The sequence below is a fragment of the Neomonachus schauinslandi genome, chromosome 7 (genome assembly GCF_002201575.2).
Source record: "Neomonachus schauinslandi chromosome 7, ASM220157v2, whole genome shotgun sequence".
Taxonomy (NCBI): domain Eukaryota; kingdom Metazoa; phylum Chordata; class Mammalia; order Carnivora; family Phocidae; genus Neomonachus; species Neomonachus schauinslandi.
Window position 1 is genome coordinate 72,071,183 of NC_058409.1, and position 14,402 is coordinate 72,085,584.

The 14,402-nt window shown below is 41.5% G+C and overlaps 1 protein-coding gene across 5 annotated transcripts in view; it reads left to right on the forward strand.

Annotated features, from left to right (window-relative positions):
* Window positions 1-14,402, forward strand: part of CAST (calpastatin) — a 111,812-nt gene that overhangs the window by 51,184 nt on the left and 46,226 nt on the right. For 3 of the 5 annotated variants that reach the window (XM_021701668.2, XM_044917028.1, XM_044917029.1), the window contains 3 exons: window positions 8,082-8,141; window positions 12,827-12,868; window positions 14,229-14,285. In XM_021701668.2, the coding sequence (XP_021557343.1) occupies window positions 8,121-8,141; window positions 12,827-12,868; window positions 14,229-14,285 (120 nt within the window). In that variant the 5' untranslated portion in view covers window positions 8,082-8,120. Of the gene's footprint in view, window positions 1-8,081; window positions 8,142-12,149; window positions 12,216-12,826; window positions 12,869-14,228; window positions 14,286-14,402 lie in introns of those variants that run through there. The other 2 variants (XM_044917027.1, XM_021701655.2) reach the window with 1 other exon arrangement.

Below are 14,402 nucleotides of genomic sequence, written 5' to 3' on the forward strand. Positions count from 1 at the left end.
TCCATCATTTTCTTTCATTATTTGAGATTGTTATTAAATAAGAATCTTATTGTGGTTCAGTAACAAATGATTTGGTTTTCTCATGTACATCTAGCAGAACTAGTTTTAAAAGTTAAGAATCATTTAATTTAGAAAAGGTTTAATATTTATTTTGTGTTTTGCCTAAATTGCCCTAATATTTGGTATCTAACTTGACCCTCACAATAACTCTGTAGGGTGCATGGTATTCCCATTATGGGAAAGGAGATGCTTAGCAGGTTTAATGGGCTTGCTTGTGGAGTCAGGCCACTGAGAAGCCAGAAGACTGAAACTTGAGTTTTCTAATGTATTAATTATGTTCCTGATTTTAGCTTAAAAAAAAAAAAGAGGTATTAAACGATATCTTTGGGGCTCCAGGGTGGCTCAGTCGGTTGTGTCCCGTTCTTGATTTTGGCTCAGGTCATGATCTCAGGGTCCTGGGATTAAGCCTCCTGTTGGGCTCAGCAGGGAGTCTGCTTGAGATTCTTTCCTTCTGCCCCTGCCTCTGCTCTTGCTCAAGCTCACTCTCTCTCTCAAACAAGTTAAGTCTTTAAAAACAAAACCTATATCTTGGGCGCCTGGGTAGCTCAGTCGTTAAGCGTCTGCCTTCAGCTCAGGTCATGATCCCAGGGTCCTGGGATCGAGTTCCACATCGGGCTCCCTGCTCGGCAGGAAGACTGCTTCTCCCTCTCCCACTCTCCCTGCTTGTGTTCCTGCTCTCGCTCTCTCTCTCTCTCTGTCAAATAAATAAATAAAATCTTAAAAAAAGAAAAAAAAACAAAACCTATATCTTTGTTAAAATGAAACTTTAATTGATGATTAGAAAACGGAAACAAAGATTGGAATCAACGGTGATTTTTTTCTAAGTTTTATTTAAGTAATCTCTACCCGCAATGTGGGGCTTGAATTCACAACCTGAGATCGAGGGTTGCATGCTCTTCTGACTGAGCCAGCCAGGCGCCCTTCAACAGTGATTTTTTTTAGCTCCTCTCTGCTACTATATACTTAGCACTGTGGTAGACACTGTGGGGAGCAGAAATGACCCCTGTCTCATGATCATTTTATAGCTTCACTGATAACAAGTGACATATACTTAGAAATGAGCTCAGGAACCCTCTAACACAGCATGTGATGAAGTGCCCAAGTGAGAAGTACAAACGTATATAGGGGTTGAGAAAGTAATATGAGCTAAAGCAGATTCACATGGTGTATCTTGAGCTAAATCTTCAAGGGTAGGGATGGGTGGGGCCGAGCAGAGAAAAGCCTTCCTAGGCAGTAGGAATAGCAAGATGAGAGGCCCAGAGAAGGGAGCATGACGGTGATGGTGGTGGTAATACTAACTAGCGTTTGCCCATTGCTTACCACTTGCCAGACAGTGTTATTACTAGTTCGTATACATTAACTCACTTATTCTTAACCTGAATGGGGTGAGAATTATTACTATTCCCATTTCACAGATGAGGACACTGAGGCACCATAACTTACTTGAGGTTGCTCATGAATTCACTGTCAGCTGAAATTCCACCGGACGTTCTTGAGCCCAGAGGCCCCTCACACTCTTAACCAGTGAGTTATGCTGCCTGATGAGTTGCCTGTGAGACAGGAAGGACACCGTCCTAGCTGGAGGGAAGATGTGGCATGGGTCATAGTGAGAGAAATAGAGGAGTAAGTGGGTTAGGCCAAATAATGAGTCTAAAGTTCAGGTAGAAGACATTGGACTTAATCTAGGACATAGTGCGAAACTGTTGAGAGCTTACTATTTCATCACAGTGAGAATATGGTACATATTTTTTCAGATAAAGTAGATAGCCATAGAAAGAAATGGAAGCCAGAGAATGGGGTAGGTCAGGAGGTGGGAGAACAGGGCATGGAAACTATTAGAGGGCCTTGATGTAATCCAGGTGTGAGAGGTACGTGATTAGAGCAGGAGTGTGGGTGGCAATGGAAATGACAAGGACGGAATGGTGATGAGGACTGGAAGCGGCCCTGGGCCTGAACCCAGGTGATTCAGGGCCAGATGAGTTCCCTACATGATGTCATGTGGCCTTCGCAGCCACTCAGAGGCAGGGGGTTTTCCTCCCATTTTACAGCTGTGGGAATGGAGGCCACAGGAGGTTAATGCGGATTAGTAAGTGCTGGAGCAGGGAGTTAAACCCGCATCTGTCTTTCTCGATGTCCTCGTTTTAAGGCAAAATAATGTAGTCTGGTGATAAAGTAGGGCTGCCGGAAAGGAATGGAGAATTGTTCACATAATGGATGGTAGTTAAAGTCCTGGGAGAAGTCAGCTTTCTGAGGGCACAGCAGTGTGAGAGAGAAGGCAGAGGGCTTGTGACTGAGGTTGAAATAGAAGAATGGAGCAATCGGAAGAGGCTTTCAGAAGGAAACGGGTTCAGAGGGCAGAGGAGAGAGCGTGGAGTCGCCCTGGCATAGCAGCCAGGAGGGAGAGGACAGTCAGGGATTCAATATGGAACCGTGGATGGGTCATTAGGTGGAAGAGGCATGTGCGTACATGTGGCAGGTGTTCTAGTAATGCTCCATAGCAGAGGCCGCCGGATGTGGGAAGGGTGATTCGTGCTGTGGGTGGGAGGACCTGGGGATGCTGCATGGGAGGGGTGGGGACAGGAAGATGGGGTGGGCTCAGGAGCACCCGTTGACTCCTCTGCTGGCCCGCTCTTGGAACCATGCCAGCCAGGGCTGGGAAGAGCAAGGTGAGGTCGAATGACATGAGGGAAGGTAAGGAGGACTCACTCCCTCAAGCCAGCTGGCAGCACCTACAGAGAACTGAAAGGCTTCTGTCACCCCCAAGCAAGGGAGGGGACTCTGTTTTTGTGGTAGGCAGAGAACTAAGGAGCTGAGGAAGTAATTTTTTTCGTCAGATTTAATGGCAGAGGAATGGATGAGCAAATCCTCTAGGACCCAGACCCTCCTAAGGGATCCCTTAACTCTCCCAGTCCAGCCCATCCAGCAGGGCCTGGGGGTGGGCTCACAACCCTCTGTGGTCACATCCAGCACCACATGATGGCTGAGGTTGGTCCTTACTAGACACCCTACAGAATCAAGGAGAAGCCATAGACAGAAACATGCCATGGGTAAGAGTGGGGTCAGCAGGTGAGTGTAGCCGACAGACTGCTCTTCTAAAGGGACGCCCTCTCGTGGAGGAGCAATTCCTGAGGCAGTTAACGTGGTTACCTGACGGTGTAAGGTGCCGGAGGTGGACTCGGAGGAGGCCCATCGGGACTGCTTGCGGTGGTTGGAATGCTGGAAGTTCTAATGCTGGGGCTGGGAGCTAGCGAGAGACACCTGAAAGGAAGGGTATGTAGGCTTTGGGTATTTTGCCAAGAGAAGCATACCAACCAGTATCACAGGTGTGAATAAAATAGAAAGGGAGCCATGAGTGAGGTGTGCTCTGAGAAGGGGATGGCCGGCTGCCTGGAGCTGCTGTTCTGCGTTGGGAGATGGGGAGGGATTGGAGGACAGGGGTCAGGGAAGGCAAGAGAAGGGCCTTCTGTGTGATGCAGCGGGCAGCGGGAGTCCCCACTGGTTCTCCTTTAGATGTGCCTGAGAGTGTCATGCCAGAAGATTAATCCGTCCAGAATGGGTGAGAGGCTAAGAGGCTGGACTTCGGGAGACCTTTGCAAAATATATGTGAAAAAGGGAAGGAGTTTCTTTTTTGTTTGTTTCAAGTTTTTATGTAAATTCCAGTTAGTTAACATATAGTGTAATTTTGGTTTCAGGAGTAGAATTTAATGATTCATCACTTACATGTAGCAGATAGTACTCATCACAAGTGACCTCCTTAAAACCCATCACCTATTTAACCCATCCCCCCCCCCCCCCCCCCTGCAACCCCCAGTTTGTTCTCTTTAGTTTAGAGTCTGTTTTTTGGTTTTCCCCCTTTTTTTTTTTTTTACCCCTTTTATCCATCCATTTTCTTTCTTAAATTCTGCATATGGGTGAAATCATATGGTGTTTGGCTTTCTCTGACTTATTTCACTTAATGTAATACCCTTAGTTGCATCCACGTAGTTGCAAATGGTTTTGATGGCTGAGTAATATTCCATTGTGTATATATACCACTTCTTTATCCATTCATCAGTTGATGGACATTTGGAAGGAAAGGGGTTTCTATTTTCCAAGGGTCTTAAAAGCATACCATCTTCCCCTCCTATCTGTAATCGTTTACTATAGTAAATTTCCATTTTTCACTGTAGCAAGTAAACAAATTTAAAGAGATGTTGTTGAATAAGGTCATACATCTTCCCCTCCTATCTGTAATCGTTTAGTATAGTAAATTTCCAAATTTTTCACTGTAGCAAGTAAACAAATTTAAAGAGATGTTGTTGAATAAGGTCATATTGATTAAGTACAGGATTAAATATTTTTTTCTAGGTTGCAGTTACTCTCTCATCAGCATTGGTTTATTTTAATGCAATTTCACAACACAGCAAGTTTATTTGAGGTGGGCCTGAAGCTTAGAACTCAAACATTTGTTCTGTCACATAGGATTCTTTTCCACCTCTGTTAGAGCACTTCATTTGTAACATAAACCTGCTGTTGTTTATCTTTCCAGACTCTGAGCTCTTTCAAGGCAGAGCTGGTGTCTTCTTCATTGTGTATACTCAGCCCCCAGCTCATTGCTTTTAAAATAGCAGTTGTCAAATGGGTGGGTGGAGTATGATTATAATGTACTTTTTCTCTGTTCTTTGTTACCCTGATTTATGCTTTAAGTTTATAAATGACTGATAATACTCTGCATGTGAAGAGATTTGCATGGGTCATTTGAGAGGGAGGTATTGTTGTAGCTGCACTTTACTCTGATGGACAGCACTAATCCCACAGAGATATTTTGGTATGTATGAGCACTGATGGTTGTGCTTTAAAAGTGTCTGCCCCTCGATGTTAACCAGACTGCCCGTGTGGTAGGTCCTGCAGCAGAGAGTCACTGACATAGAAGTCAGGTGGCCTAGGTCCCAGCCCGGGCACATACAGCTCCGAGCACTCCCTCCCCCTCATCCGCAGCCTTTGCCTGGGTGATGCCCCCTCATCCTTTAATCTCCACGTCACTTCCTCAGCATCACCTGTCCCGACTGTGTCATGAACTAACTCTGGTTGCCAGGTCTCTGTTTGCATGGGAGTCTGTGATTTTCCTTTATAGTGCTTACCACAAGTAATTATTGCATTGATTATTCTATTAATGGCCTCTCTGATGAGGCTGAAAGTTCCACAATGGCAGGAACATGTCTAGCAATTTCTCCACTGTGTTCCTGTCACCTGACACAGTACCTGGCACAAATTATGTGCTGGGTAAGTAACTACTCGGGGAGCCAGTGAACTGTGGAAAATTTGACAGGGCACTTAACCTCCATGAGATAGCGCTTTCTCCAAATGCTTAAAAACCTCTGAAAGGTTTATCTTTAAAGTTCTTCAATTCAAAGCTTTGTGGATAAACTCTTCAAAAAATTTTAACTATCAGTTATTCACACCCATGATTAGATATTCAAATAGTATACAGAAGATTTAAAATGAAAATGTATTCAATCCCTCACCAGAGATAACGAATATGAAAAGTTCATTGTCTTTATAAATAGAATAAAATAGAACAAATCACAGTTCACTGGGAATTGAATGGGTTCACAACAGGGTGGGATTATTTTCCTTATTTTCAGATCCCATGAAGTAGCTTTCCTATTTCAGTTTCAAAATACTTGGTTGGCTTTGTGATGGGATAGAACTTCCATGGAGGGATCTATGCTGAGAATAGGTGTGGCCAGGGCCTTCCGCTAAATACCCATAATTACCTCTCCATGCTTATTGATGGCTATCCATGTAGATTTTACTGTTCTTAGGTGGGGGGACTTGGAAAGTCTGTAGGATTTGAGGATCACATCCAGCTATTGCTTAATAAAGTAGTAAGGCAGATTGGAAACTCCCAAGGCTATAAGACTTCAGGAATGTTTTAATAAACATAGAGGTTTAGAAATAATGTTTACCTAAAGATTTGCAGCTTAAATGCACTTTTAAGAAAAGATTTATTTATTTTAGAGGGAGGGAGGGGCAGAGGGAGAGAATCTCAAGCAGACTCCATGCTGAGCTCAGAGGCTGACGGGGGCCTGATCCCATGACCTATGAAATCATGACCCTGAGATCATGACCTGAGCCGAAACCAAGAGTCAGACACATAACCAACTGAGCCATCCAAGAGCCCTAAAAAGCACTTTTATGTAGAGTGTTTGGTCTTTGGTTTTGTATGATTGAGGGAAATCACTGAAGGAATGGGCTGTGGCAAATGGGTACGTTAATTCTCACAAATTAAAAAAATCTTAAGGAAAAAGGAATATCCATCTATTTGTCCATTAATTTGATGGGAAAATCTACCTTGGTACATCTTCTTGCTCTTTGTCCCAAAGTGCATGTGAGAGAGACAGCGCCATGCCTGCTACAGTGACCAGGTTTGGTATATTTTGGAGTGAGGGGGTGCCCAATTGGTGCCTCAGGTGCTCCGGAATAAAGTTCATATGGTTTGTTTGAAATATCAGTACACTGGGGCACCTGGGTGGCTCATTGGGTTAAGCGTCTGCCTTCGGCTCAGGTCATGATCCCAGGGTCCTGGGATGGAGCCCCACATCGGGTTCCCTGCTCAGCGGGAGCCTGCTTCTCCCTCTTCTCCCTGCTCATGCTCTCTCTCGCTGTCTCTGTTGCTATCTCTGTCTCTCTCTCTTTCAAATAAATAAATAAAATCTTTATTTTAAATATTTAAAATCAATATGCTAAAACTTTGAGCTTTTTATCTGTAAATTGTAATTTACTAATCGCACCAACATGTTCTACATTAAGTAGGTCTGTGGGGAAGGTGATTTTGTTCCTGGGCCATGAGTTATAGTATGTTCATACAGTCACCTTGAGTGGTAGTGTGTGGGGGTGGGGGAGCTAGAGGACCAGCTGGGACGGGCTCATCCTGTCCTGAGACTTGGCCTCTGAAATGGCTCAGGGCCAGACATCAGAGACAGGCTCTGGGTATTATTGGCAGGGCAGCAGCTGTTTACTGACAGCCGGTTACTTAAGACACCTATGCCGTCTAGAATCCCTAAGGTCTAAAACCTAACAGACTCAAGTATTAAGGAGGTTTAAATGAGCCTAGGTTGGAATTCCCAAAGGTAGTGATTGATTTATTACTAACCAGGGTAATGAAGGTTACGTACTAGGACAGTAGTTAGTACCATGCAAGTATCCCTATGCACATCCCACTGCTTGTGGGTGATTAGATTGCAGGGACTAATTCCTTCGCCCCCTTGCATCCCTAGGAATGGTGTATCTTGAAACTTCAATTACTATTCATCACGTCTTGCCCTCCAGGAGGAGCCTGGCTGAGATAAATAATATAGCAGTATCCCCTTTGCAATCCCACTCCCACCTTCTCTTCCTTCTGTGACACTGAAAGGACAATTGTGACCCTCCTGAGTGTTTTCCAGCACTACATCCCGCTGCTCCTGTCTTGTATGATGTCTTAGGGATAACGCATTGATAACTTAATAAGCACCTACAGTATGCCAGACATTTTATTATCTATAATACTTAAAATCCTGAGAAAGAAATGTTGTTGGCCTCATTTTATATAGCTGGGAAACTAAGGCTGAAAGTCACAGAGCTAGTAATTGGCAGGACTTGCATTTGAACAAAATTCTGTCAATTTGGATAGTAATACTGTGTTCTTTGGAAAGTACTACTGACAATAATTAAAATACTTACTGAGCGCTTATGTACCAGGTAGTAAGAAACTTACAAGATGGTTATCTACTAAAGAAAAATTGAGAAAGGGGAAACGAAAGATCAGAAAATGGCCCAAGATTATTTAATAAGTAGTACACTCAAAATTTGAACCCATTTGGTCTGGTTATAAAGGCTTTTGCCCACTGGGCAATATCACCTACTGGACTTTTGTGGGAGTTGTCCTCCAGAAGAGGTAAACCAAGGTAGAGTTAAGAACAAGTATGGTTAAGAGGAGCCGAAAGACAAAGTATTTGTAGGTTAACCAGAATCAGACTTCCTCTTTCTTTACTTTCTAGGCATCAGCTTCTTCTGCTTCCACCAGCAAGTCTGCCAGTATGAATCCCACGGAAGCGAAGGTATGAAGGGTCTTCATGGGTGTACTTGGGTGAATGCCTCTAAGTGATTATTTTGTAAAGCAAAACAAATGTAGACTACTGGACAAATTATTTATGTGTCCTAAGAAGCTTAAATTATGGAAGGAAACATTTTCTTCCTAATTTAGAAGGGTCTTTGGAAATTTACCTTTGTTTTTAATATTTGCCTCAAATATCCGGTGTACACTTCTACATTGTTTCAGAGTATCTAGAAAAGAGTAGTCATCCGGAGATTTTTTTTGGTCCTAGACTTGATGGAGTTTTTTAATTATAAGATGATCTAGGTGCATTTCTGTGGATCTAGTGAAGAATATGAATTCTTAACTTCTTATTAAAACGGTTCTATTATTCTGGCCACTTTAAATGTAAGAAAGCAAAAGTTTACACTAAGTTTACACTAAGTGACGACGCACAGATACTGTTATTTTGGATATTTTAAGTTTCTTTGTGAAATTTTAGTCCTACAGGGGAACGTCTTATTGATAAATCTTTGAGCTCTATTTGGGATTTATTCTAATAATTATTTCTTGGAATCTGAGAAGAAAAAATAAAAGAATATTGTCCAGTGTTGTGGCCACATGGAGTAAACCCTAGTTCTGAAGAGTGGCCAGAAGCTGCCTCAACCCTCCCCCTTCCTTACCATGTCTCAGGCTGTTTCTCGGGACTACTCTGGGTGGAGAATTAAAGCAGGGATATTATCAAGATGCTCTCAACTAATTTTTATGAGCCAGTATTCCTGGGTGTTTTTAAGAGCTAACCCAGCTCTGTTATTAAGTTGCCCTTGTTTAAAATCACTGACATGATTTGTTTTCTGTGTTCCGTATTGCTTTGCTATCCCGGTAGGATCCTATGCCGTAATTTACTACTGGCACTGTAATTTCGTGCTGTTGAGAGATCCTATGGTCTAATGTTGAACTGTTTTTAAAGGACATTGCAGATATCTTGAAATACACTGTTCACATCTCTTATAAATGTCATTTAGCATTCATTTTGATTTAAAAGTTTTTAATCTAAAATTGTTATTTTGTATTCTACATGAATTTTTTGTTTTCAGACTATACATGACCTGATCCTTAATTCATCTGTTAGTTGTCCCTACTTACTTAGACCAAGTTTAATCTTAAAATAGTAAAAAAAAAAAAAATCTGATCTCAGTCTTAAAATAACCATAAGACAATAGGAGAAGCATCAGCCAAAAACAAATTATCATTGAATTCAGAGTCCATGAAAAGTACAGAAAGGAGAGCCAACACCTAGGATTTCCTCTTTATTATTGTGGTTCTCATTTGACCCATTGACTGACTCTAATCCTTTGTCCCTGACTCTGCTTAAGGACCAATGCTTGTTATTTCAAAGGTGTCCTGTTTTCCAGAGCAAGTGTCAGCAAACCCTTCAGCTATTGCTAAGCATTAGTCATGAGAATTCCTGGCAGTCCTACAGAACTGGAGGATGGGAGAAGAGAGAGAAGAAAGTGGGAGAAAAGAGGGAGGGACAAAACTAAGTGTCTTGATGACGAAATATTACCAGTGGCTGCCTCTGGACCACTTTTGGCGTCAGCTGTCTTTTCTGGGTGGATTTCAGTCACACTGTTCTCATTAATTAGATTCATGTGCTTCTGATGTATGGGTCATAACAATTATACTAGCCTTCTCTTGAAGATTTTTGTGAACTTGAGCATATTTCTTCAAATAGTTTGAGCTTTTAGAAAAATATTAATTCAAGATCACACCTATACCAAATCCTTGTCTTGTTCTACATCTTTCAGATAAAAGTCTACCTACCTCTGAAGCGGGGTGGTATGTCTAGATCTAAGTTCTGTCTCTCTTGCCCTGGCACATTAGAATTGGTGGTCACACTGCTGTGCTTCAGATGGAAGGTCAGATCATTTCTATTCAGGATGTGACTGCTGCAAGACTACATAGCGGGAACCATGCAGCCAGATGGCCTGCTGTGAATCTCCTTTCCTACCAGCCATGGTGTTTGGAAACTCCTCTTTGCTTTGGTTTCCTTATTTGTACAGTTTGGATAATAGTACCTATTTCACAAGGCTGTGTAAGAAAACAAACACGTAAGGGTATTAGATAGGGCCCGTCCCCCAGCAGGTGCCCAGTAGGAGCTGACTAGTGCTGGAGAGACAATGCAATGCAGCGCAGTGATTGAGCAAAAACCCCAGCTCCACCCTGGGTGTCCTTGGGGAATTTGACTTCTGTGTGCCTCATTTTCTCATCCACGAAGTGGGGATGATGATGATGATGATGATGATCATACCTGTCTCAGAATTCTCGTGAGAACCAAGTGGGTTGGCACATGTGAAGTTTAGAACAGTCCCTGTTACTAAGAGGTAATCAATAAGCATTGGTTATTATTGTCATCGCTATTATGTTAAGCCCCACTACCTTCAGTAAAAATAAATTTAGGTAATGTATTATCGAGTACTAATAAAAAATATGCCATTATAAGCTGCTTGCATGTGTGAGCGTGAATTCTTGATTGTTTTCTAGAGTTTTTCCATGCAAAATCTTGATTACCAAATTACAGAGTGGAAGCTATTAATAGATCCAAACCACTACAATATCTGCTGGCTTATTTTCCTTCTTAATCATTTAATAAATTGCATTTGCATAAACTCAGAAAAGCATAGTAGCAGATACAGAAACTAATTAACAAAGATCCAGTTTGGAAGGATCCAAAACTTAACATTTCTCTGAAAAGATCTCTGTGATTATGAACTTTGTTTCCTTCCCAAAACAATGCACGTGTTGGTATAATGAGGGTCCATTATGGGAGGAACGTATGTATCTTCATGGCTGAAGCGCATGTCATGATAAATTAAGAGGATATTTGCTGTTGGCTTTTTAGATAATAGAATAAAAAAAAAGAGTTTATGTTAATACCAGCAAATAGATAAAAGGGAAAGAAATGGTGGGAAGTATTAGGCCTAATTTTTAATCTTTTACTTTGAAAAGTTCAGAAATGTTTAATCTAGTTTTCATTATCTTGCCTGTACCGAGAATTCATGTATGTACTTAAGGAATTGTATTTTTGATACAGATGATCTTTGGTTGGGTAAAACTGTGTAAAATACTCCAGTAGAGGGCTTAAGTCACAACCAGCTCTCTCTCTCTCTCTTTTTCTTTTTTTTTTTTTTTTTGATAGAGAGCAAGTACAAGCTAGGGGTGGGGCAGTGAGAGAGGGAGAAAAAGTCTCAAGCAGGCTCCATGCTCAGTGCAGAGCCTGACGCGGGGGTGGATCCCAGGACCCTGAGATCATGACCTGAGCTGAAATCAAGAGTCAGTGGTGCCCCACAACCAGCTCTTCTTTTCTTTTTCCATTTTTTTATTATGATCAGTTAGACACTGTGTAATGCATCATTAGTTTTTGATGTAGTGTTCAGTGCTTCATTAGTTACGTATAACACCCAGTACTCATCGCAAGCAATAGCACCGAGGACCATAGGGGAAGGGAGGGAAATCTGAAGGGGGAAAAAATCAGAGAGGGAGACGAACCATGAGAGACTATGGACCACGGGACACAACCAGCTCTTCTGAAGTATTCCTAGAAATTTAGATTATATTGTGCAATAAAAATCTGGGCACTATTTACAAAATTGTAAAATTTCAGAAAACTTTTGACACAACTTGTGACTGTTGATTTGTTTGTAACCAAATGTTAGAAATAAAGGTGGAAAAAAAATGGCCCAAGCAGCCTGTACACAGTGAAGGTGAAGGAGAGGGGTCAGAAGTTAGTTTTCCTAATGGCAATCTTGCAGATTCTTACCACTGAAAAAAAGTAAATCCAAACTGGGATATTTGCTGGAGGCTTTAGAATTTTAGTGTCTGCAGCTTCTTGGAGTTATGTACATATGCATGAAGTAGATGCAGTAGCTGAGCGGAAGGGTATTTGATAGAAACGTTTAGCCCTATGATACAGGTTACCTATTTGATTGTCAGATAAAATAAAATCACACTTGGGGCTTTGCTCTTGTATTAGGCTGTTCCAATCAGCAAACAGACGGAACAACAGCATTCTCCTAACAAGAAAAGACACAAAAAACAGGTGATGTGGTTCATCGTACTAGGGGATGTTTCTGTTTGCTAACAGCCACTTCAGCTGCTCAGCACACACTAAAAATGGCAGTTCCAGATCTTCCGTAACTCTCTCACCCATCACAGACTTTCTGGTAGGCCTTAGTGACCCATCGCTGATACTCTGGCACTAAAACTAAATGTCACTGCTTTCTACAGCTCTTGGCTCTGTCACCATCCCATTGTTTCACACTGGCAGCCAGAAACGCATGGTATTTCACTCAGAGATATGTCATTGCCTTTGAAGGATGAGGATTTGTATTTCATTTTGCTTATATATTAGCTACAATGTTCATAGTAATAAATGTTTAAGTATCTTTGATACACATAACAAAAGTAAGATGTAAACTGCTGTCTGAAGGTAAGAGTAGAATATCCGAGTGCTTAAATGTTTACTAAAGAGTTAAAATGCCAAGCAAAGTATAGTAAACTTAACTCATAAAGTTTATATTTACATCAAAGTCCTCTCCCCTGAGCTTTCTTAGTTGAAGAAAATCTATGTTAAACCTTGTAAACTATGTCTATTTTTCCTTTCTTCCTTAATTCCTTCCCTCTCCCCTTTCTGTATTTTTATGAGTTTAGGCTGCAAAAACAGAACCTGAGAAGAAGTCACAGTCAACTAAGGTAAGTGATTTAAGTCAACTAGTGAGTTACTTGGATTCTTAGTAATAACAATGAATAGCCAATTCCCTCTGTTGGTGCTACTGAATGGGAAAAGGAATTTTTGTCAGCTAATTTAATTAATTTTGGATTACCTTTTTAAACATTATACAGAGCATAAGTGATTAGTTATAATAAGTACATATATTGTAAAAATGAATGTATTTTATACCTGAGAACAGTATGTTTCAGAAGGCATTTTGTTCAAATCTAGATTTTTGTTAGAGGTGAAGTAACTGTTAACAAACAGCAGGAACAAAGGAGAAAGGACAAAGGGCAATGAGCGTACAGTTACTTTTAAAAAGATGGGACATCCAGAGTACATGTGTCTTCTGAACTCAGCACCTAGATGACTTACAGATGAGTCTTTCCCAAGAGGCCCGCAGGTTTATCTTATTAACAGTCGTATCTCAGCTTGTGGAACTGGTTATCAGGTTCTCAGGAGACAGCTCTGACTTTCCCTTGGGAATGGCTTCCTGACTCATGGCCATCTAGATTGACAGCCAGTCTGTATCCATGTGGAGATGGACCCCAGGGTGTCTGCAGTTAGGGCAAATGTTTCTCCTTCATAAGATGCTACACATTACTTCTTTTAAGCGAGCATGCTTAAGCACTCAGATAAGAGCGCAAGGTTTGATGCGGGAAAGCACAGAGATGTACTTGAAATGGAGGCAAAGGTGAGGTCATCTGGGTAGAAGGTAAGGCTTATCTGATTTTATGTAGGACCTCTGGGTTCCCATCCCCTCGGGATGATAATTCCATAGCCCCACTGTAGAGCAGGAATTCACCAGCAAGCTGGAACTTGTCCACTACTCCATATTGAAATGTTTTGACTGCCCAAACTCAAGAGAATTGGGTTTCTGGGGTTACCTCCTTCTCTAGTTGTAATACCGAAAAGACTGTAAATCATTAAATTACAGTGTTCATCTCCTATGAAGGGAGATTTTTAAAAGAACTTCTAGAGTGGGATTCCCTATCAACAAATTCAGAGGTCACAGTGCTCATGTGACCTCTCTGTGATTAGAACTGCAGTTACCAAATGATCTGTATGAATTGTAAAACACAGCCAGTGAGTTAGAGATACATACCTAGTTGAAAAATCTTTCTAAATGAAATACTAAATTTTTCATTACTCTTATTCTTGTCATTATCAGTCTGTTGGGAGGGTAACTCTTGACAGGTAGCACATGTGTATTTCTCTAAGTGGGCCTTTCCCAAGAGGGGCAGAAGGGTCTAATTGGGATTTTTGTTCTTGAGCCTATTTGGAAAAAAATAAAAGAAAGGTCTCCGATGTAATTGAGATTTTATCTTTTGAAATTGACAGCCATCTGTGGTTCATGAGAAAAAAACCCGAGAAGTAAAGCCAAAGGAACACAAAGAGGTAAGCGATCATCCTTAGGACTTGATGATGGGTGAAGCCTTGTGTGTGTGTGTGAGGGATGGAATTTTGAACTGTCATTTGTGTTTGTTTTTCTGGCTATAATGGCACCACCATGTG